Below are 24711 nucleotides of genomic sequence, written 5' to 3'. Positions count from 1 at the left end.
CACACATTTTACAGCTTATAGGGCGGGCCTGTAGGAAGCCGTTGGCTGTGACAGAAAGTGGTGCTTACAAGGGAAGTCATAGTCTACACAGCTCTTTGGGGCAGTGAAGCTTTGGTGAAAACTAGGAAGAGGGCTCTCTTCTCGGCACAAGCCACAGGCTCTTTCGCTAGAGGGTTCTGCTTGCCGAGGAACGTGCAGGCTGGATTCAGGCTCAGTTTACCTCGTGTCCCGTGTCTGCACCTGCCCTGAGTAAAGACCGAAGAAATGTGTCCTGTCTCAGGAGCATGTGTTACATGCCAAAGCCCTAGGTCTCTGGGTTTTAGACATCATGTTTCCCAGCAGTATTTGAGTGACAATTGAATGACAGAGCAAAGAGAGGTATTTAAATTAGAGACAAATATGAATAAGATGAGGTAATTGGAATGTTTTAAGTAGATTGAGAAGTCTTAAATACCTACCTGAGTGTGGACTAGTTGCTGAAGTCATATACTTGAAGGAGAAACACACTGTTTTTATAGGATATTATACTTGGAATAGTTTTAAAAATTTATTGTTTTATTTAAAAGTCACATTGGTGCAGTCTAAATTTGTAAGTCTTTGTGGGCACATGGAGCCTTTGTGCAAATTAGGAAGAGGCACTCTCTCCTTTGGGCAGGTGTAGTCCACATGAGGCTGAAGTGCTTGCCAAGAGACGTGTGGGGTTTAAACCTTTCTGGGTAGAGACTTTTTGTTGGAAGAGTCATTTCTCTGACTTTCCTCTTGTTCTTAGCCAGCTGGCTGCACTTTCGGATGTCCTAACACTCAGGGTTTGCTTTAAGGCCCTCAGGTAGTTTGATTGCATCTACACAAGAGAAACCCAATCAGCAGGATATTGTGTTTTTTGAGAAAAATGGCCTTCTTCATGGACATTTTACGCTTCCTTTCCTCAAAGATGAGGTTAAGGTAAGTGCCTGAGTTGTTTGACCATCAGATTGAGAGGACTTTCCATAGCTGTAGAGGCTTATATCTGATCCGGGCATGTAAAGAGAAGCTCTGGAGTAGACAGTAATAAAAATATTGGGTTCTTATAAATGAATTTTTTTTGAAAGAGAGATTTTTAAGGATCTTTTGCAAAGAAGAAATGGCATTCTTTCTTGCCCTAGGTAAAACACAGATAGAAATAGAAATTCTCCTTTGTATTGTTTATCCGGACAAAAGCATAATGCTTCCAATGGTAGATACTTTTCATTAATAACATTTAAACCTTAAGCCACTTGTGTATCATTAGGATTTTTACTGGAGCAGAAACACCGAATGGTAAGCTTTAATTATGTAAACATACACATAATTTAAAATTATGTTACATGTAAATTAAAACTTGAAGCTAAAAGTTGAGAGAAGAGTTTAATGAACGCCCATGTCCTTTTTACTCACTTTCAACAGATGCCAACATTTTGTAGAGTTTTCGCCCAATCACCACTTTCTAACCTAAACACATGCACATGGTTTTGTTTCCTGGGGTTTTAATTTTAGAAATTGTATTTTTAATACTCATTTCTAACAGGTAAGGAAATATTTTTCTTTATAATACCACAAATCCATTATCAAACCTTACAAGATTATTAGTAATTCCTTAGTATTATCTAATACTTAGTTCATGTTCAAATTTCCCTGATTGTCTAAAAATGTCAACTTGTAATTTGGTTAAGTCTTAAATTTTTAAGCATAATGCATTTTTTAAACATCTCCTACATATAATGACATATTACCTAGATTTGTTTAATGATTCCGTAAGTTCATAATTTATAACCTGGGATCAGCTCAAGTAGTGGATTATTTGGTTTATGAGAGTGGGGAACTCAGCTCTTGTAAAGATTTTGAAGTATATACATAGGTAAAAGCCAGTGACACGTCTTTTTTCCTTACTAGGTAAATGGCCTGCTCTGGAATGCAGATTCCACTGTGCTTGCAGTTTGGCTGGAAGACCTTCAGAGGGAAGAAAATTGCACTCTAAAAACCTATGGTAAGACTGCGCTAGTGTCTCAGCCTTATGCCACATAAAATGTAGTTGAAAGTAGTGGGCTGTGAAGTTGCCTTTCTTCCTCTACGTTGTCCTGTAGTACAATCAGAGATAACTAACGGGATAAGTAGAGATGAGGGAGTGGTTTGGTTTTGATTATTTATGGAGTTTAGTCATGTATCAGTCAGGGTTCTCTAGACAAATAGAATCAGGGCAGGCTGGCAGGTGGGAAATTCAGTTAAGAGTTGATGTTGCAGTCTTGAGTCTTAAATCTGTAAGGACAGGCCTGCAGTCCAGAAACGCAGGCAGGTTCTGTGTTACATTCTTGAGGAATTCCTTCTCTGGGAAACCTCAGTTTTTGCTCTTAAAGGCCACAAGCTCTTTGCATGAGACCCACCCACGTTATGGAGGATAATCTTCTGTATTTAAAGTTAAATGATTGTGAAGGGTAATCACATCTACAAAATACCTTCCAGCAATATCTAGACTAGTGTCTGTTTAAATAGCTGGACCTCATAGCCTAGCCTAGTTGACATAAAACTAACCATCACAAGTCATCAGTGCTTTCTGTGCATGGATGGTGTTACTACAGGAAGTTAAAGTGCTAGACACAGGAAAACTAGCAGTGAAAGAGAAACGGCATTAGCTACAAGTAAGAATCATCTCTATACCTTTTTATTGTAGATCAGATTGTAAATATGTATTTTCCAGTGTATGTGTAGTCTGTGAAAATATTAGGAAGTAAAGTTGAGAAGAAACAAAAGTTTTTCCATAATTCTGTTGCTCAGTAATGAGCACTGTTAAAATTTTCTTGTCTTTCAGATTTTATGTATATAAAACAGTATGGCTATGATCTCAGTTTTGTTAAGTATGTGATACAGGTAGATTTATAACGTCATAGACATGTTTCCATTTCAGGTACCCATAGGCATCATTTTAAATTGCTATATAATACTCATTTGTGCCACAGCTTATTAAATCTCATGCTGTTAGGCATTTAAAATTTTATAATTTTTCGTATCAACAGCAATGCACTGAACATTTTTGTTAAATCTTTTTACTTGGTTATTTTTTAAGTGGCTTTCAAACTTTTTAATCAATAGAACTTTTTCTTTAATTGAAATGTTATTTAGAAGGTCGTTTATTTATTCATTCATGACACAGTCCTTCTCAACGCTGGCTGTGCCTTTAAGAAAAAAATGCCATCCAAGCCTCATTTCAGAGTTGGATTCAGCGTGTTAGAATGGGGACTATACATCAGTGCTGAATTGAAAAAATAAAAAAGCTCCCAGGTGATTGTTAACGTGCAGCCAGAGGAGCGAACCTCTGATTAGGCAGGGTGGCAGGGGCTGGCACTGTGATACGCTTGGGATAAAAGTGTGGCGCAAGAACAGCCCCATCGTCTGTCCTCACAGAGCATGAGTACGTGGCCTATCCTAGCAACTTACAGCTAGGTAGAAGTGTTCTAATAAAAGTTGGTTTCAACACGATTAGGTCTTTTTCCCCCAGCTTTGTTGAGCTACAACACTATGTAAGCTTAAGATGTACACTGGGATGATTTGATACACGTGTATATTGTGACATGTTTACCACAGTGAAGTTGGTTAACATCCTTCACTTTACATAATTCCCAGTTTGGTTAATATGGTGAGAACATTTAAGACCTACTCTCATAGCGACTTTCAAGTGCACCACACAGGTTGTTAACTGTAGTCACCATGCTGTTTATCAGATCCCCGGAACTTGCACTCAAAGTTTGTGCTCCTTGACCAACATCTCCCCCATTTCCTCCCCGCCCCAGGATTAGGTCTTATTCTTTTAACAGATGTTGGAAGGGACAGTTGCTGATACAGGATAAGTAGTGATTTTCCTTGGAGAGCTGAGTCATGCTTAATACCAGATGGCCTGGGACAGAACTGTAGGGAAAGCTCCTGGGGGAAAAGAATCAGCATCTTAAGCCTAATACAGCATAGTGATGCTAATCTCATGCTCTCGGATTGAGTGTTTTAATACTTTTAATCTAATTGCCTAATTTTCTTCTTTCTAAATCTTTATGAAAAAACAACTCACTAAAGCACTATTGTCCTAGTAATTTTCAGTCCTCATGATCCTAAAGTTTGAAAGTAGAGACAACCTTAACATGTGTGCTTCTGGCCTTTGTTCATCCCCATGGAAAACTACTTCTTGACTAATATTATTGTTAATATTTTTATTTGGATGAAGAGGTTGAGCAGGAAGGGTCATTTGAAAAAGAAACAATTGCCCCCATCCCCATCCAGCAGGTGATGGGAGGTCTGGTCGTCTGGCCTCTGACGGCCCTCCTTGCGTTTCCCCTTGCAGTGCAGCTCTGGACTGTGGGCAACTATCACTGGTATCTCAAGCAGAGTCTGTCCTTCAGTACCTGCGGGAAGAGCAAGCTCGTGTCTCTGATGTGGGACCTGGTGACCCCGTCCCGGCTGCACGTTCTCTGTCAGGGCTGGCATTACCTCTGCTACGACTGGTGCTGGACGACTGACCGGAGCTCGGGAGAGAGTTCCAGTGACCTGGCAAACGTGGCTGTCATTGATGGAAGTAAGGAGCTGGGAAGCGTGTCCGTGAGCCTGTGCCTGCAGATGTGGTGGTTTGACTAAAACTGGGGAATTTTGATTTGTGTCTGCGTTGGTGGTTTCGTTTATTTTTACTTATTTCCTGTTTTGTTTTGAGTGGATGGGGATGCCCTTAGTGGGGCATGTACTCTCCTGAGAACCATAGTCCTTCCTCCTCACCCCTACCCCTGCCCACCCCAATTCCATCCATAGTCTTCACGAATTTACTTGTCTGGCCTTTGAAGACGTTGAAAATTTTGACCCCAGGCATGGAAGAAGATAGCAGTGTCTTGTGGTGTTGGGTGTACTAGCCTTCCTTTTTGCCCTGCCATAGATTTACATTGACCCTTGCACACCCCCAACTGGGTTGCTTTGCTTTTTGATAAAATACTTGTCATTTACATAATCTCTCCAATATGTTCAAGTCACAGACATCTGTCTAGTGTGAGGATTGGTTGGTGTTTTTTGTTTGATGAGGGGGAGGGAATTGGGACAAGAAATAGTCATCTGAAAAGACAGTTTACTTAATGCTGGTAACATAAAGAAAAACTTGTTTCTAATTTTGTTCTGTGTAGTAGTCCTAATACTGATTTTACAATCATATGTTCTGTCCAGAGGACTTAATCAGATATGTCATATTACTAAAAACATGCATAGGGATGTGGTTTAATGATTTTCAAGGGAATCATTCCCTTGGTTCAGTCTGACTTGGTTGCTGGCCTTGGTTTCAAGCTAGAACCCTTGGCCTTGTTGCCCTTGTTCGCAGGAGTTGGACTGCTCTGGGCCTGGAGGTGACAGTAGCCAGATACAGAGCCCTGACACTTAATTTTCCCTGTATATTGTGTTTAAGCTTATTTATAATAAAAAACCACCAAACATTTTTAGGAATTGCTGTATATTTTCTACCCCCATTATTAGTTAGTGGTACTGTGCTGTCAGATGCTTCATTTTACAAATTAAGCATCCATGTGTCTAATCTCCTCTCTCCCTCTCCTACGCAGACAGGGTATTGGTGACAGTCTTCCGACAGAGTGTGGTTCCACCTCCCATGTGCACCTATCGACTGCTGCTCCCACACCCTGCAAATCAAGTCATGTTCTCTGCACACCCCCAAAAGAGTAATGACCTTGCAGTCCTAGACGCCAGTAACCAGATTTCTGTTTATAAATGTGGTATGTTCAAAAACTTGGTTCAGGATGTTCTGAACCAAGTCCCTCCTGCACAAAATCAAGTGATAGTGTGGTGTTGCCTTAGCTCCAGTGTTTCTAAAAACTTTGAAGTTTGTAATTAATATCATTATCATGATGATATATAATTGATTTGTGGGATTTTTTGGGATGGGAGGGGGTCTAATCCCACTGTGGCTCATAAGAGCAATTCCTTTTGCTTATTAAAGTGTCAGTGATTTAAGAATAACATTCACCCTGGAAGTAGCATAGTATTTTTTTTTTTTTTAAAGATTTTATTTATCTTTTGACAGAGAGAGACACAGCGAGAGAGGAAACACAAGCAGGGGGAGAGGGAGAAGCAGGCTTCCCGCTGAGCCAGGAGCCTGATGCGGGGCTCGATCCCAGGACCCTGAGATCATGACCTGAGCTGAAGGCAGACGCTTAACGACTGAGCCACCCAGGCACCCCAGTAGCATAGTATTTTACTGGGTCTTTAACGTCGTTTACAGTTCTCATTGCCTTTGCACATATTTCCAGTTGATCTCACAGCTTTCCTAGGAGCGGCATCAGATCTGGTGTTTTTCTGTTCTATAGACGAAGGAAGAGAATGCCAGGGTGTTTGCAGTTTGCTTAAACAAGAATGGACGAGGATCTCAGCTTAGGTGTTCTAGCTTCTAATCCAGTTGTCCTTCCACCGTCCCATTTCTGTCAGTTGCTGGTTGCTTTCCTGATGTCCAGGAGAAGCTGAAATGTGTTTTTATTTGTGAGTTCTATGAACATGTAAATTATACTGGCACATGATACTGGCAGCCTTGTTTTCAAATCGTCCTGAATTCTCAGCCTGAAAGGCAGACAGATTTAAGAAAGAGGTTGAGATGTGGTTGTTTCTGATTGCTTTGTATCTAAAGTGGATTACCTTCTAGAACCCACTAAGTGCAGAATTCAGTACCCTTAGTATCAGGGAAAATGTGTGTAGTTTACTATGATAGTAACTGCATTTTTGTGTTCTAGGTGATAGTCCAAGTGTGGACCCTACAGTGAAGCTGGGAGCTGTAGGTGGAAATGGATTTAAAGTTTCTCTTAGAACACCTCATCTGGAAAAGAGATACAAGTAGGTTGTTCTTGATTACCTGGGGCCTCCAGGAACAGCATTGAGGCCTAAATTCAGCCAGCTCTTCCTGTTCTGTGCCTGTTGCTGAGTGGGACAAGGAGTAGATGCAGTGCCTAGCCCAGGTTTTTCAGGCTGCTGTGGAAGTCAGTTACCGGTACATCTGAATGCCATGTGCTGGTGGGTGGCCATGGAGCCAGGCTGGTAGCTGGCTTAGAACCCATTTCCTCCAACAGCCCTTGGTTTTCCAGGAAAGACCACGTGGGAAATGTGGAGATGAGGATGATAGGACCAAGCTGCGTTTGCTTACGTACATGAGGGGGTCTGTGTTGTTCACACATGGCTGACTGAATGCGGTCTCTGTCTTTGTCGCATCCACACTCCACAACTTCAGGTTGCTGCGTTTTGAGTCTCTCAGGTTGGAAATCAGAATGTGTTTTCCCATTGAAAGGATATTATAAACGGTTGGATATAAATGAGTACCTCAGGCACATGATAAGTATTGTAAAATGACCCTGAAGCTAATTATCAATTCTAATACCATTTCTGTGAGAATCCAGGATTTGATTTTATTCTACTTGATAAGCACATGTTCGTAATTATTGAACTCTGCCTCCTGAGAGCATTTATTTATAAATTAATAGGGACAGTAAACTGAGTAAAATAAGTGAATTTCATAAGTAATATGTTTCTTAAATATATGCACTATGTTCAATGAATGTGTATAAGTTTTTAACCTGTGTATGATTTGGGGGCTGTCTGTATAATGCTTAGCCGTTTTCAAAGAACATTTATGTGGGTTATTTCATTTCACAGAATTGAACCCACTAGAGGACAGACTTAAGGCAAACTAGGAAGCGTGAAGCAATTTAGTATATAATTTTTAAAAAATTGAGAGAAGTATAGCTCCCAGTCATTTAGGAGATTTCATGAAGGACATGAATACCTATCTTGATCTTTGAAGAAGAGATCAGGTTAGGACCGGCAGAGACGGACTGGGAGTGTTGGCTGTGGTTGACAGGACGTGTCAGTGGGAACCAGAGGTGGGAATGCCCCGATGTGGGGAAGAACGCAGTGGAGGGGCTGAGACCAGGGAGAGCTGTTTGAGTAGGAAGATCAGGGTAGTGACACAGCTTCTTCAGTGCGTGCGGAGGATTTGCCACTTAAGCTAAAAGGCAGGAGAAGTAGCCATTGTGGGTTCCTGCCTGAGTTGGCAAAAACGTGCTGTCCCCTGATGTGTTAATGCTACAGGAGGCAGGTGTTAGAGGCCAAAGAAACCGTCTCTGAAGCTAATTAGTCATTTTAATGTGAAATGCTTAAAAATGACCCACTCTGCCAAGACCCACATATCTGCTGGAGTCTGGTTTGAATGCTGATAAGTGGTGACAGTGGAAAACCTCTGGGGTTTGTTACTGTAGGGCCTGGGGCAAGTGATTTTCTTGTGTAGTCAGTTTCCTGAAGTGTTCTCTTCAAATCTAAAGATCTCAGAATATAAGAAACCTAAATATTAAATAGAAGAACATTCTGGCATTACCTCAGGTTTTGTCCCTCCAAATAATTAGGAACTGACTCTATACAAGGTGGTTCATTCTTCATTTAAGAAAATCTCAGTGATAAAGAAGATGTGGTATATATATACAATGGAATATTATGCAGCCATCAAAAGGAATGAGATCTTGCCATTTGCAACGACATGGATGGAACTGGAGGGTGTTATGCTGAGTGAAATAAGTCAAACAGAGAAAGACATGTATCATATGCCCTCACTGATATGAGGAATTCTTAATTGTAGGAAACAAACTGAGGGTTGCTGGAGTGGGGGGTGGGGTGGGAGGGATGGGGTGACTGGGTGATGGACACTGGGGAGGGTATGTGATCTGGTAAGCGCTGTGAATTGTGCAAGACTGTTGAATCTCAGATCTGTACCTCTGAAACAAATAATGCAATATATGTTAAGAAAAGAAAAAAAAAAAAAGAAGAAGGAGGTAGCAGGAGGGGAAGAATGAAGGGGGGGAAATCGGAGGGGTAGACGAACCATGAGAGACAATAGACTCTGAAAAACAAAGTGAGGGTTCTAGAGGGGAGGGGGGTGGGAGGATGGGTTAGCCTGGTGATGGGTATTGAGGAGGGCACATTCTGCATGGAGCACTGGGTGTTATGCACAAACAATGAATCATGGAACACTTCATCTAAAACTAATGATGTCATGTATGGGGATTAACATAAGAATAAAAAAAAAAAGAAAATCTCAGTGATATTAGGGCTTTATTCATGTCTTGGATATTCTTCAATATTTAAAACAGAATTCAGTTTGAGAATGGTGAAGGTCAAGAAGTAAACCCACTGAAGCTCAGCCTTCTCACCTGGATTCAGGAAGACGTTTTCCTGGCTGTAAGTCACAGTCAGTCCAGCGCACAGTCTGTCATTCACCATCTGACTGTGGCCCCTTCTGAGATGGATGACGAGCACGGACAGCTCAATATTAGGTATTGCGACGCTTCCCTGCATTCTGTGTGCTCATAAGCCGATTGAATTACACTTTTGTCTTTCTGGGTATAGGACTCTTTTGACTTCTACTGAGCAAGGTTGAGGGCAGTAGTTGCTTTGTTAAACACACTTAGCAAGAGCGTTAAGTGTAGTTTTGAGTCACATCAAAATACAGACCTAAAAATGCATCAAGAGGTGGTGGAACATAGGACAAATACTAACAGATGGGGCAAAACATTTTGAAGATGTGTTACAATTTTTAATTCAGCATATACTTACATTCCAGCAGGGTAATTGTTAGCCCAAGAGAATTAGCCACTGTGGTCACCCTTGTTAGTTACTAAAATCAATGATAAGGTCTGTGTACATGCATTTCATTGGATGTGGTGACTTCAAAATGCTGCTTTTGGCTTCTCTTTGTTCTGTTTGGCGCTTGACTACATGTACTACTAGACAGTCGTCTCTGTTTCTCTTTGCTAAAATTTCACTGCTCCCTGGCCCTGAGTTTTGCTTTGATTCCGGACTGCATGTTTGTCACAGGTATCAGATAATGGATGCGGTTTTCTGTAGTGTCTCTAACTCAAGCCCCGTTGTGCAGTAGATGGCATTGCGTGGACAGCTCTGAGAAATCCTCAGACTTTCGATGTCAGAACTTGGCACATTAAACATAAGCTGATATTAATCCTCATACTCACTTGTAGTTAAGGGTTTCCTAGTTAGATTTCAATTCTGAAAACCCTTGCTGTAAAATTAGGAACTTTTCTTCATGGTATACACAAAACATATTCTAGTGTAGTTGTTAACTCCTAATCTTTGACTCATAGTGCTTCATATTTTTACAAAGCTTTTGTGAATATCCAGATGGTTACAGGAGATGTTCTAGCTATATGCAACACTCAGTTAACCAGGAGCTTACTTTTAAAAAGTAGAGCGAATGGAGGGGTGAAGATGGGTGAAACAGGTGATGGGGATTAAAGAGTGTACTTGTCATGATGAGCCCCGGCTGATGTCTGGAAGTTCTGAATCACTCTGTTATACACCTGAAACTAATACAACACTGATACCTACACTAGAAATAAAATAAAAACTTAATTAAAAAAATAATAAAAAGCAGAGCAATTTACATTAGAAATACCTAAACTGTACACATTTCTGCTTCTCCGAATTTGAAATTCTTTACCATCAGCTTGCAGGAAAAAAGGCTAGATCATCTCACTTGCTGTAAAGGAAATGAGAAGTCATTTAAAATACATTTCTGCTTTGACTTTTGTTTCTCAAAAAAAGGCTGTTTTGTTCATATAAAATATTAATGTCTTTAGGGAATATAAAGTCCCTCAGTCATCTTATAGCTTTTAATACCTTACATTTATAACAGCTTACGTTTTGTAAAAGGTACTCTTTTCAATGCTTTCTCTATGGTAACACTTCTTTCTCACGCTGCCACTTTGAAGTATGTATTATTAGCGTTCTTGTGTTATAGCTGAGACCACTAAGGCACAGAGCGGTTCAGTAACTTGCCTGGCATCATGCAGGTAGAGCCTTGATCCAGTCCCAGCCAGTCTCACTCTGGAGTCTGTTCTCTTAACCTATTTGCAGATCATTTATCCTCACAAAATTTGGGGCATTTTGACTTTTTTGTGTATTGGCTAAAAACTCTTTGAATAAATACTAGCATTGGCAACATTTGCTTTTATTGCTACCTCTTCCACTTACTTTTAAGACACGTCTACTCTCTTCATTGACACAGGAAAAAATATGACAGTAACAGATTCCCCTCTTCTCAATTAATGAAGACCCACAGATTTCCATGAATGAATATGATAGCAGTAAGAGATACTGAGTATGCTCATTTTCCTGCAGACTCACTGCTTTATTTACTACAGTATATATTTTAAGGAGACAGAAATGATACCATGCATGTCTAAGGAAGGCAATAAGTTGTTATAAGTTGTATTAAGTTGCTGCCAGAATGCGAGTGATGACCTCACAGCTTAGACACCTAGCTTATTGGCATTATGGAAAACATTGTCATGTGACAGGTCATTACTTTGGCCTTCTGCTGGAAATATTTATCAGTGTGTATATGTGTGTGTGTGTGTGTGCATGTGTATGTATGTAGTATGTATATATTGTATTGAAATAGGCAGTGCAGCCCAAAGGGAAATTGTTTATTTCTTTACCTGTTTCTGCAAAATCAGTGAAATGCTACTACTTTTCTTTTTTTAATTTTGTCAGTTCATCTGTGACAGTGGATGGAGTCATAATCAGTCTGTGTTGCAATTCCAAGACCAAGTCAGTAGCATTGCAGCTGGCTGGTGGCCAGATACTTAAGTACTTTTGGGGTGAGTATCAGAATTTTCGGAAAGCATGTTTATGACTTACATAAATGTTTAATTCTTGAGGATGTGTACTTAAGAGTTTCTTGTCAATGCTACATTGACAGTTAGGTCTTTTAACTGTCCTGGAAAACCCTAAGCTGTAGAGTGGAATTGGCAGGTGTATTCTGTAATGGACCAGAGTGTTTTAATGAGTTTCCAAAATATATTTGGAAAGTGATCCCAATTGCATGTTAAGTGTCTCAGCAAGTCTTGATGTGACAGTGTTTTACAGTGAGCATACCAGCTTTTTGTAAACCTCATCTGCCAATCCTGCAGAGTCACCCTCTCTGGCTGTTGAACCATGGAAGAACCCCAGTGGATTTCCTGTTCGGTTTCCTTATGCATGCACACAGACTGAATTGGCCATGATTGGAGGAGAGGTAAGTGAACAGGAAACTTTACCACTTAGAACAGTGGCCCAGGAATTGCTGGCATTAGGTAAAAAAATATGGGCTTTGGAGGTAGACTTGAGTCTCCACTTAATCTCAGGGCAACAGTGAGAAATTTCGGAGCCTCAGTTCTTCATCTGTGAAGTGGGATTAAGAGATTGTCCGGCATGTATGTAGTAGTTAGTTGATTCCTTTCCTTGGAGGTATAAATTAAAAAATAGAAAAATGCAGTTGGCAGACTTTTAGTCCATGTTGTACAGATCATCAGTTTTATTTAAATACCATTTGGGGACAGCAAAAATGTAATCTCAAAAATAGTGTTCAGGAGGTTGCCATTCATCAAATATTGGAATGTCTGTAATTGTGGTGGGTGGTAGGATACAGCAGTTACAGAACAAAAGAGCTGACTAATCCCTGCTCATAATATAGATATGATGATCCCCTCTGATAGAATGAAGGAAATGAACAGGGTGTGGTGGAAGAGTGTTGAGGTTTTGGCTACTGAGAGGATGGTAGCTATGAGGATGGGTGTCTGTATTCAGTCTTGACATGGACTTAGATATGAAACCACAGGGCAGTAGAACTATGTGATAGAAAAATTAGGTTTGACCAGTTTGGTTAGAATTGTTTGTAATTTCAGTTTTGTTTCTTTGCAGGAATGTGTCCTTGGTCTGAGCGACAGGTGTCGTTTTTTCATCAATGACACTGAGGTAACAAGGCTTGTTTTGGGCAGGGTACTTTTCAGTGTTGCCTCCAAGTAATAAAGCTAACTTTCCCCTTTGCCTTGTTGTAGGTTGCTTCGAATATTACATCATTTGCAGTATATGGTGAATTTTTGTTGTTGACAACCCATTCCCATACCTGCCAGTGTTTTTGCTTGAGAGATGCTTCATTTAACAGTAAGTGTTCAGTATAGTAGAAAATAGTCCCTCTTCTATTATCGTTTGTCCTTTGAAGTCTTGATGACTTTAAAGTTCACCACCTCCTTTGGCTTTTTATCATAGAGTCCTAGATATAGCTTCTCAACTGATTCAGAAAACACAGGGAAGATGCAGTGTCTCTACTTATTAGCACTATCAGTACAGTATAATCACATCAGTGAAAGATTCCCAGTTTCCACGTTAGAAGCAAAGATAGTAACTAGAGTTTTCTAGAATAAGGAAAAGTCCAAGACTTTTCCTTTCTTTTAGGGGTGCCTGGGTGGCTCAGTCGGTTAAGCGTCTGCCTTCAGCTCAGGTCGTGATGCCTTCAGCTCAGGTCATGATCCCGGAGTCCTGGGATCGAGCCCTCATCGGGCTCCCTGCTCAATGGGGAGCCTGCTTCTCCCTCTCCCGCTCCCCCTGCTTATGCTCTCTGTCAAATAAATAAAATCTTTAAAAAAAAAAAAAAAAAAAAGAAAGAAATCCTTTAGAGTTCACGTACTTAGCCCCTAATCACAACACAATATCTCAGTTCAATGTTCTTCACGGGTTAGCAAAGACTTCCAGACCAAGTCCTTCCTGGAGCAGAACATTGTGAAATTCAACAGAATTTTCCAGGATTATGTAACAATCCTTGGGTTACCATGCAGATACAAACTGGCTCTAACTTCTTTGTAATCTTCCTTTGCTCACTATGACCACACTCCACTGTAGATCTGAAATACTCCATCTTGTGGTTTATAGGAAACTGTGTCCATTTCTCCTTCAATTCCATGTGTCCCCTCCCCCCACTGTGTGTGTGTGTGTGTGTGTGTATTTTCGTTATTCTAGAAAACTCTAGTTACTATCTTTGCTTCTAACGTGGCAACTGGGAATCTTTCACTGATGTGATTATACTGTACTGATAGTGCTAATAAGTAGAGACACTGCATCCTCCCTGTGTTTTCTCAATCAGTTGAGAAGCTATATATGTGAATATGCGTGGGCTCTGTGAGAGAGGGCAAGTTCTAGGGATGAGAAAGTTTACTAGTCTTAAGGTTGAGTGGGAGAACAAAGGGGTGTTGTTGTTAATTGCTTTCTTCTATTTTGTTTTGTTTTAATCTTTTTTTAAGATTTGATTTATTGGAGAGAGAGAGCACAAGCGGGGGGGAGGGGCAAAAGGAGAGGGAGAAGCAGGCTCCTCGCGGAGCAGGGAGCCTCATGCGGGGCTCGATCCCAGGACCTTGGGATCATGACCTGAGCCGAAGGCAGATGCTTAACTGACTGAGCCACCCAGGCGACCCTGCTTTCTTCTATTTTGGATCATATGTTCAGTTTTGACCTCAGTTAATGGCAAGTGTCTTATCATGACAGTGATTCTTATGGCTTAGCCAGTGGTGTCTTTAGCATTACATGCAGGTCTGAGCATCAGCCATCTGTCTAAAGGGGAGTCTCTGCGGAAGGTGGAGAGGGGTTCACGTATTGTCACCGTTGTTCCCCAGGACACAAAGCTTATATTACAGGTAAGCTGATTTTTCAGGCTATGTTTCTGATTGTCGTTAGGCTGTCAATACAAAACAATTCTTGCGGATTGTATTTTAGGCCTTCTTATCATTTGTAGCAGTTTATTATAAGCCATTCCTTGCTAGGTTCTCCATTAGCTTTATACAAAGGAGTGCTCATACAGACTGTGCCCAGCAAGGCTGGAAGGGCAGCTTCTCTGGGAAATCAAAATAAATACTGAGCACAGCTAGATTCTGCTAGAAGTGTGCTCATTTTACAGGATCATGGTAGTTCTCTGTGAAGAGTTGAGTTAGGTGAAGTTGTGTATCCTGGGTATTTAAATTTTTTCTATTTAATTAAAAACATTGTTCTGATTTATTTAAGATGCCAAGGGGAAACTTAGAAGTTGTTCATCATCAAGCTCTGGTTTTAGCTCAGATTCGGAAGTGGCTGGACAAGTAAGAACCATGTATATGACTAGTTTGCTTGTTGTCATGACTTATATGTGAAGATAGTAAGTATTCTATTAAAGTTTTTAAAACTTAGAAGTATGGAAAACCTGTAATACACATGTCTTCAATCAGATTCTCAGAGGCTTTTTTTCCTCCTACACTTTGATTTTAATAATTACCTAGTCTGGTAAATATTCTTAGTAGAAAGAATCATGAAACGCATCATACAAGACAGGGTTTCCTAGCCTGAGGGGATCCATATAGGTTTTAGATGCTCTGTGAACCCAGGGAAATTGCACCAGACTGTGTCTGTGTGTATTTATTCGGGCAGAAGGCCTAAGGCTTTTGGCAGATGTACAGAGGAGCCTGTGACCCAAAAATGCCTGAGCCACTGTTGTGAAGGAAATGGTCCATTGTCAGTTTATTTTGGGGAAACTTTGTCTTTATTAGCATTTTGTTAAAGAGAAAGTAGACCTAAGTTCGGTGATGATTTTTGGTCATGTGTATGTGGGGGTATAGTCCTCAGACTGCCATGGTGACTAAGTTCCGTCTTTTACGAAGGCAAGCGAATCTGGTACCTGATTTTTCATTCTGTGAGTTGAGAGTAGAAATCCAGTAGTAGTTGTTTGGCATTTGGACTATAATCTAATTATAACTGGTTTATATCATAATAATGGTGTTGGATCCAGGGAGTTTAGTTTTTGTAAAATGACCTTTCCATCCATTCTCTCTGCCTCTTCACAGACTGATGTTTAAGGAAGCATTTGAATGCATGAGGAAACTGAGAATTAATCTCAATCTGATTCATGACCACAACCCTAAGGTAACTTTCTAAATCTGATACTAACTCTAGCTTACCTTAGACTTGATCCTATGTGATTGGAACTAAAATTTTTTGTCCTTTTTTTTTTTTGGGTAGGTGTTTCTTGAAAATGTGGAAACCTTCGTAAGACAGATAGATTCTGTAAATCATATTAATTTGTTTTTCACAGAATTGAAGTAAGTATTTTGAATAATTCCTGAGTATCATATCCATAATTTATCTAGTTTAGGAAATCAAACAGATAAATAGCTAAAGGAGAAGAATTAACTTTGTGTTTGGTATTTTTTTAATCACTATAATTCTCAGATGCCACCTGTAATAGATTTTTGCCCTTCTCTCTTCTTTTTAAAAACAGCCTATTTAAAACTAAGACTTGAAAACATGTCATTTAGAATTATAATTGACTATTTCTAAGTGTATATATAAGACTATTTGTCTTAGGAAATTGAAATCAAATGGTATGTTTTTCTGCAATGACTTTTTTCCAACTTAAGAAAACATTTTAAACATATAAGAAAAGCTGTCCAGTTAGCATCCTGTACCACCATCTAGACTCTCTAGTATGTATTTTCCTATATTTGCTTTGTCACGATGTACCATCTATCCATCCATCATTCATCTTTTTTTTTTTAAGATTTTATTTATTCGTTAGAGACAGAGATACAGAGAGAGAGAGTATGAGCAGGGGGAGAGGCAGAGGCAGAGGGAGAGGGAGAAGCAGGCTCCCCGCTGAGCCAGGAGCCAGATGTGGGGCTCGATCCCAGGACCCCAGGATCATGACCTGAGCCTAAGGCAGACGCTTAACCATCTGAGCACCTAGGCGCCCCTCCATTCGTCTTTTTTAAGGCAAATTTTAAGTTAATTGTAGCCTTCAGTCCACTTTATGTCTCAGTATTTCACTTCGTAGAATGCTGACTAGAGTGCATTCTCTGTGGGTCAGATTCACATGTGGTGAAATGCATAAATCATAAGTGCACTATTCAGTGAGTTCTGACCAATGTGTAACCCAGACCTCTATTGAGATAGAGAACATTTCCTTCACCTCAGAAAGTTCCTCCAAACCTCATGTCAGTCAGTCCTGTCCCCACTCCCTAGGCAACCACTGTTGTGAGTTTTTTACCATAGATGAGTTTTGCCTGTTGAACTTGAAGTGGAAGCATATAGTATTTACTCTTCTGTGTAAGTTAGGCTGCTCTCACTCAGCATATTACCTTGAGATACTTTACTGGTATCACTAGTTCCCTCATGTTTACCCCTCAGTAGTGTGCCCTAGTGCAGATATGCTACAATTTGTTTATTTGTTCCCTTGGAGTTGGACACCTGTCTGTACCCAGTTTGGGGCTAATATGAATAAAACATGTATAACATCACTGGACGAGTCTTATATGAAAATGTTTTCATTTCTCAGTTTGTTTCCTCATTTTTCACCTTATGTGAATATGATGAATCTGTTGTCCAAAAGCCATTTTTATTCCCTCCTCCGCCTGCCTGGATATATGTTCATCATTTGGTAGCAGTAAGTGACCTCTTAATAACTTGTTCTTAGGGAAGAGGATGTTACAAAGACCATGTATCCTCCACCAGTTACCAGCACTAGCACTGTCCAGCCGTCCAAGGATCCTGATGGGAAAAAAGTAGACCTTGTCTGTGACGCTCTGAGAGCAGCCATGGAGAGCATAAACCCCCACAAGTATGTGCGCTGTCATTAGTTGGCATCTCTTGAGTCACCGAAGTGTACTCTTGTCCTTACTCCGCTTGTTCGTCCTTCTCATTCTGGGCTTCTCCACTTACCACCGCAGGTACTGCCTGTCCATACTCACCTCTCATGTGAAGAAAACAGCCCCAGAGCTGGAGATTGTGCTGCAGAAGGTACACGAGCTTCAAGGTAGAGACCCGTTCACAGACAGTGTGTCACCAGCCCTCCAGGCTTCTGGGGAGCTCACTGACCACGATCAGTGCCCCATCACCCAGTGTGGGGCTTTGGGGTTGCCATTTTAAGACCTGTGTCCTTTCTTTTGAGCACTGCCCTACAAAACACGTACAGAAGAAGTCCTGTGGCATCCAGTTCTGTCAAGAAAATCACTTACTTTGTCTTTTTGGTTGTGTTGCTAGAGACGTCGGTTTTTTCCCCAAACGGCTTTGTTGTGTTTTGTTTTCTTACACACTGACAGGCAGTACTCCACCTGTTCCTGATGCTGTGAGTGCTGAAGAGGCCCTGAAGTATCTACTGCTTCTGGTAGATGTTAATGAGTTATATGATCATTCTCTCGGGACCTATGACTTTGATTTGGTCCTCATGGTAGCTGAGAAGTCACAGAAGGTAGGTGCAGTCGCTACTTAATGGCCTTTCGGGTCTTGCTTCTGCAGTCATGGCAGTATGAAACCCTGTCCCCAGCAGCGCTGGGTCTTGCTGACATGAATATAGTGAGTACAGGCCTGGGGGCAGGGCTGGGCGTTTCCCGGACGCCTGCCTCTAAGCCCCATCTCTGTCAGAGTTCAGGGCTGATCAAAGTGTTTGGAATGCCAGGTGGAACAAGTGAAATCAAGTTACTTGGTTATTTGTAAGATTATGGGCATATGTGTGAATGAACTCTCCTCTTGTAAAGGAAATAGAGCAAATGATTCAGATTCCCGTCCAGTTCCTTGTTATGGGGCTGCAAAGTGGGAACACGGAGAATAGGAAGGCTTGGGGCCTCTCGTCCCACCTTAGCATGCTGCAGTTGGAAAGTTTGGGCTAGACTGATCTGGTCTAGTTTCTGCAGCCTTAGTTTCATCCTGTCATCCCTTTCCTTGCTCTTGCCAGAGTGATCTTTCCAAAAACAAAATTTTGATCCTTCATTCTTTTACTTAAAATCCTTCATGGGCTCTCCATTGCCCCTAGAATAAAGTTCAGAAGCCATCATATTGCTTAAGCCCCTGCCCCCAGGATGTGGTCTCTGTGTATCTGTCTGTGCTTGTCTCTTGATATTGTTCCTTTTGCTCAGCCTGTAGTGGTTTTGTACCCCGCCCCCCGCCAGCCGCCACACCCCCTCACCCCCTCTGCAGGTAGCGCTACTTCTGCTTCCCTTCACCACTCTCCACCTCTCCATTCGCCAAGCTGATTATCACTCGTCTAAGGCAAAGGAGGCCAAGGTAGCCTCTTGCCAGTGCTCCATTCTTGCCTCCCTGCCCGCCACGTGGGGACTGGATGAGGTGGGCCACATAGTGCTTCCACTGCACCCAGTGCCTATCCCTGCATATCATTCTAGCTCCTCTTCTAGGTGGTAGGTCTTCTGGGGGTAGGGCTTGGTTGTATTTTTTATACAGAGCAAATTCTTACTAAATGTTTGTTGATTGAACACTTTGGCCTGTAGTTCTCTATATTACATGCTTGAGTATTTAATTATTTTTTCCTTTGGGCTTTCTTTTTTTTCTAGATTGTTCTTATGTGTATTTATCCTGTCTGCTCAGTGAAACTGTATTAAGAACAGGGAGCATCTGTTCTTTAGAAAGAAAACAATTTCCGGGGCATGGCACAGAGCTGCAGACAATTAGTGCTAATAAAATCTTAGTTGGCAGGGTCTTAGAGTTTTGTCTTTAACTCAGTACAATTTTACCTTTGTTTTAAAACTTGCTGGAGGGTGGGATCCCGGGGTGGCTCAGTCAGTTAAATATCCGACTCTTGATTCCAGCTCAGGTCATGATCTCAGGGTCCTGGGATCGAGTCCCACATCCAGCTCCACGCTCAGCACAGAGTCTGCTTGGGATTCTCTCTCCCTCCCCCTTGCACGTACATGGGAGCATGCATGTTCTCTCTTTCTCTCTAAAGAAATCTTTTGGGAAAAAAAACTGGCAGAGGGAGGGCATGTGATGCACTTCTGGAGAAACTTGGATGCATTTGTTGAGTATCTTCTAGATTGACCTTGTTTTCCTTATTAGCCTCTGAAATAAGTGGCTCTTGTGAAATTGCATAGGAGATCGTCATCATTATTCTCAAAACAACACCTCACCTATACGTTAAAGCAATTTCACCCAACTGGTTATATGTTGTTTCATTTTATATAGTTATACAATATGTATAATACACTAATATAGTATGTATTTTAAACATTATGTAGCTTTGGGTTTATTGATTGTTGTAATTGTTATTTGTATTGTTATAAATAAATGTAATCATAAGCAATAAAGATCTCCTATTGGTGTTTTTTGTTTTTTGGTTTTTTTTAGGATCCCAAAGAATATCTTCCATTTCTTAATACACTTAAGAAAATGGAAACCAATTATCAGCGGTTCACCATAGACAAATACCTGAAACGATATGAAAAAGCCATTGGCCACCTCAGCAAATGTGGTAAGTGTGAGGATTAGTATGTTTATTTCTGCTTCAGGTCTTCTTTGGAACTAGGCAGGGTAAATTAAAGTGTTAGTTTAGATATAGACTGATTTCAGTTTCCACTCCTGGAAATTTTAACAGTTATGTATGTGCACCTTCTTTTATCATATGATCTGAAAAGCTGAAGGCAAAGCAAATGGCTTTTAATGAATTGGAGGAGCTCCCTAACTTAAAAAAATAGAGCAGATCCTTTTTGGGTTAAGAATAATCACCTCGTAAATTCATTTCAGTATCTCAGAATGAAAATTGTTTGATAATGCACTCTTCTCCCCTGGTGTTTGCCAACACCCGAGGGAAATGTAGCTTGTCTGGAGGGAGCGGCCATGCGCACCGACAGTTCCCAGAAGGACACAGGTGTACATGGTAGCGACGGACTAGGACAAGCACGGTTCACGTTGTTCTGCTTCACCCCGTCCCTGTCCCCTGCTGGAGTTTCTGGCTTTAGCAGGTGCAGTTCTCTCCAGAGAGCTAGGATGGGGATAAGAAGTTACCTGGGTGTTAGTAAGCTGCTTTGGAGAATCTGATTGAGCTGGGCTGGGCTGGGGCTCTGGTATCTGCACAGGTGATAAGCTCCCCAGCTGATTCTAATGAAGGAGGCTGAGCAGACAGAAGGTTGGAGAGTCCTTTATCAGGGCTAGTGTATAAAGCATCCTTTTACATGGAACTCTGATCTCAGCCTGTGTTTCTCATACCTCACATATGCTGGGGTGCTTTGCTAAAATTAGAATTCCTGGATTCTGTTACTCCTGATACTCTGATTCTGCAGGTCTTACAAAGGTCCCTTGTTGATTTTGTGTAGGGACCACTGGTACAAGTGAAATTCATTACGCTTCCAAAGTCTTAAACTTGTGTGTGTATGAATCTTATTCCTCAGGACCCGAATACTTCCCAGAATGCTTAAACTTAGTAAAAGATAAAAACTTGTATAAGGAAGCTCTGAAGTTATATCCGTCAGACTCGCCGCAGTACAAGGTGAGTGGTGTGCGAAATGAGGCTCTTCTGACTTTGTGCGTTAGCTGGCAGGGGGAAGGATCCCGAGTCCATAATGCCATTCTTGGCCTCAAGGTTTATCTTCAAATGCAGTCACCTCGTCCTGAGCTCTTATCTGGGAGAATGGCCCTGACCTGCTATTGTTCTGAAGAAAGTGCCCAGGCTGGAAAGCTAGGAGTTGTCCCCCATTCCTCATCATGAATACCATGGCAGCTTCTCCCTGGGGTTCCCGGCTTCTGTCCACCCCTTGCTCCATCCCAGCCTTGCTGTCGCATGACTGATCGTCCTGAAGCATGTAGATCTTTCTCGTGTAGTTCAGAAGAAAGGGATGCAGTTCAGTTGTTTGTTTAAACAGACATCTCTTTAGTTCTTCTTACATGCCAGATATCTGCTAAATGTATTCTGTGATTCTCATGACAACCTGATTGGGTAAACAGATGAGGAAACAACTTGCCTCAGACACTGGAGTGTGAAGCGCCGGCCTGGGATGTGGAGCCCAGGCTGTCTGACCCCGGAGCCTGGGCCCGTAACCACTACTCATCCCCGCCACCCTCCCTGCCCTCTGCAGTTTGCCCTCTGCAGTTCGCCCGCGGCTCTGCTCTGGCCCCCGCCTGCTCCCTTAGCATCGGCTGCCTCTTCCAGGCCTCTCCTTGCCCCTACCTTTAGGCCCACTTCTCTTTTAACTCTTGGTCTCCTCTGCCGGAAAGCTGTTCCTGGGCGAGGTGCCACCCTGAGCTCCCAGATCCCCCTTCTCACCTCAGTGACGGCACGTAACCACCTGCCACCGCACTGATTTGTTTTCCCTGCCGGCCGCGGGCCGCTTAAGGGCAGGGGCTGTGTCTTGTGTTCCGCTCTGTGTCCCTGCCTGATGTTGAGCCTGCGGATAGAGAATTTGGCCAATGGCTGCCTCTTTGCACTCATTTTCACGGCCTCTTCCTCTCTCCCGGGCTCGCTCTCTTCTCCACTCACACCAGCCTTCTTGTTATTTCGTCCTGTGTATTCCGTACACATTTCTGCCAGATGGCCACGGTGCTCTCTGTAGCTCTCGGCCTGGATTTCTGTGCCATAACCCTTCACATGGGTGGTTCTCCTCACAGCCTTCTGAAATAGCACTCCCGTCGCTCTCCTTTTATCACGACGTCACAGGCCTTCCTGTGTTTGTAAGCCTGTCGCCACAAGAGCAGGAACTTGGTGGTGGTTCTTGTTATTGTTTGGGATTTTGCCTGTTTTTATTTTCTGCATCGCTATGTGAGTCCCACTGCCCTTAAGAGTACTCAGTAATGATCTGCTGTGTCAATACACGGCACATCCTCAGTAAGGTTTTGAGTGGAAGAATGAGTTCACTGATTAACCACGGGATATTTCTGAGTAATTCAAGAGACTTTCAAACGTAGTGGCTGAGATAGCCTACACCGGAGGTTAAGAAATGACTGTTGCCTTCCTCACCAAGCCTCCGTCTCCTCTTGCCACAGGATATCAGCATTGCTTACGGGGAGCACCTGACACGGGAGCGCCTCTTCGAGCCAGCCGGGCTTGTGTTGGCCCGCTGTGGCGCCCACGAGAAAGCGCTCGATGCCTTTCTGGCTAGTGGTAGCTGGCGGCAAGCTGTCTGCACGGCGGCCCAGCTGGACCTGACCAAAGACCAGCTGGCTGGCCTCGGCAGAACTCTGGCAGGTGAGCGTGGGTGGTGGTTTAGGTCCTCTAAAGGGAGGACTCTCCCAGAGGTTTTTTTGTTTCTTCCTTTCTTTGGCAATTTTGCAAGTAAATTTAGGACAGCATACCTTGAGACTGTCTCATATTCACTAATAAAAATTAATTAGATAATTTAGAATGGTTTATTTAAGTAAAGGTTAAACTGCTACAGTGAGAGTCCCCAAATACGGTGGCATGATAAAGAAAGCTTGTATCTCTCACGTAAGGACTGAGAAGTCCTTCTGTTGTGTGGCTCTGTCATCCCAGGCAGATGGTTGTAGCTGGATTTTCTCCATACCCATATTCCAGGCCTTAGGAAGGGGAAAAAACTAGAGCCGTAGGAGAACACTTGAAGTTGGAAGCGACCTTGAAGTTACACTGTTCCTTGTGTTCCATCTCATTTGCCAAAACTTACATCCTAGTGCAGAGTAGCTGTGCGGCCATGTGCCCTGTCAGAAGGTAAACATGAGTTTTGGAGTGGGGCCATTCAGGTATAGACAATAGATCGTTGGGAACCGTAATAGCATTTATGAGAAATGAGGTGAAAGAAAAAACCAAACATGTACGCATTCTGAGAGCAAAGGCAGTTCAGCTGTGTCACGGTCTAGGGATCGTCTGAACCGGAGGCAAGCCTATATCAGAGTCTGACTCCTTAGAGGGAGGAGAGCTAAAGGACGGCCTGGGAGAAGAGGTGAATAGGCGCCCTGCCCTCTCAGCGGTGCTTGTATGTTCTCCCCTTGCTGTTTTTTTTTTTTTTTTTTAAAGATTTTATTTATTTATTTGAGAGAGAGCGTGAGAAGGGGGAGGGTCAGAGGGAGAAGCAGACTCCCTGCCGAGCAGGGAACCCGATGCGGGACTCGATCCGGGGACTCCAGGAACATGACCTGAGCCGAAGGCAGTCACTTAACCAACTGAGCCACCCAGGCACCCACCCCCCTTGCTGTTTTAAGAGTTTTAAAAATATTGTTTGATTTCAAAGAAAATGCGGTTCTGAAAAAATCCCAAATTAAATCCTGTTAAATGTATGTATGTGTCCCCCTTAGCTATTTGCATTCTTCCTTTTTCTCTGGGTCATAAAAATGTGTGAGGTTATCACTTTTCTTTTTCTGGCATTTCTGGTTATTAGGTCTGTAGGCTCTTCTACAAGGCCTCTTCATTTCCATGGTGAACTCTTTAGTTTTTGAGAATTCCCTATATTAGGTCTTTTAGTTATTTATTCTGGCTCCATTGTTATTTCTGCTTTAGAAACTTATGGTTTTTTTTGTTTTTTAAAGATTTTATTTATTTGAGAGAGAGAGAATGAGAGACAGAGAGCATGAGAGGGAGGAGGGTCAGAGGGAGAAGCAGACTCCCTGCCAAGCAGGGAGCCCAATGCGGGACTCGATCCCAGGACTCCAGGATCATGACCTGAGCCGAAGGCAGTCGCTTAACCAACTGAGCCACCCAGGTACCCTAGAAACTTATGTTTTGGTAGTTCATACCTTCCAGCTCTGTTCTTAGGGCCTATTATCTTCTCTTACGTTCTTTATAACTCTTAGCTTGCTGTTTGTCATGCTGTATGGTATACAGCCAGTTCTCCCCAATGTTTAGCAAAAATGGTAGGGAAGGTGGTGGTCAGAGATTGTTGAGAAAAGTTATAAGGCAGAGTCACTTCATGTGCACTTTAACTTAGGCAGTTTATACAAGAAGAGAAAGATAGCTGTTGAAATTATGGAGATGATTATACCTGCTTTTGTCAGGGATCATATGCGCTGGAGTTTGCATGAGATGGGAGACATGAGTCTGCCAGCCCCGTAGTCGACTTCAGGTCCTGTGTGCCTCTCAAAGCATGATTATCTCCACTGCTGAGTCATTCGAGCATCTAA

General features: G+C 42.1%; 1 protein-coding gene across 6 annotated transcripts in view; it reads left to right on the top strand.

Moving 5' to 3' along the window:
• ELP1 (elongator acetyltransferase complex subunit 1) overlaps positions 1–24711 on the top strand; it is a 71722-nt gene that overhangs the window by 12406 nt on the left and 34605 nt on the right. For all 6 annotated transcript variants that reach the window (XM_064579409.1, XM_064579407.1, XM_064579406.1 and 3 more), the window contains 20 exons: positions 819–942; positions 1909–2002; positions 4340–4570; positions 5586–5756; positions 6765–6864; positions 9165–9347; positions 11584–11690; positions 12003–12106; positions 12772–12825; positions 12909–13014; positions 14422–14537; positions 14902–14975; positions 15714–15792; positions 15889–15968; positions 17339–17482; positions 17592–17677; positions 17964–18112; positions 19999–20122; positions 21039–21136; positions 22627–22828. In XM_064579409.1, coding sequence (XP_064435479.1) covers positions 819–942; positions 1909–2002; positions 4340–4570; positions 5586–5756; positions 6765–6864; positions 9165–9347; positions 11584–11690; positions 12003–12106; positions 12772–12825; positions 12909–13014; positions 14422–14537; positions 14902–14975; positions 15714–15792; positions 15889–15968; positions 17339–17482; positions 17592–17677; positions 17964–18112; positions 19999–20122; positions 21039–21136; positions 22627–22828 — 2426 coding nt within the window. The remainder of the gene's footprint in view (positions 1–818; positions 943–1908; positions 2003–4339; positions 4571–5585; positions 5757–6764; positions 6865–9164; positions 9348–11583; positions 11691–12002; positions 12107–12771; positions 12826–12908; positions 13015–14421; positions 14538–14901; positions 14976–15713; positions 15793–15888; positions 15969–17338; positions 17483–17591; positions 17678–17963; positions 18113–19998; positions 20123–21038; positions 21137–22626; positions 22829–24711) is intronic.

This window comes from Mirounga angustirostris, unplaced genomic scaffold, assembly GCF_029215605.1.
Source record: "Mirounga angustirostris isolate CCGP_5_RB_7025 unplaced genomic scaffold, mMirAng1.0.hap1 SCAF_15, whole genome shotgun sequence".
In the NCBI taxonomy this organism is placed as follows: domain Eukaryota; kingdom Metazoa; phylum Chordata; class Mammalia; order Carnivora; family Phocidae; genus Mirounga; species Mirounga angustirostris.
Note: the sequence above shows the minus strand (reverse complement) of the source record. Positions and strands in the feature narration are given on the sequence as shown.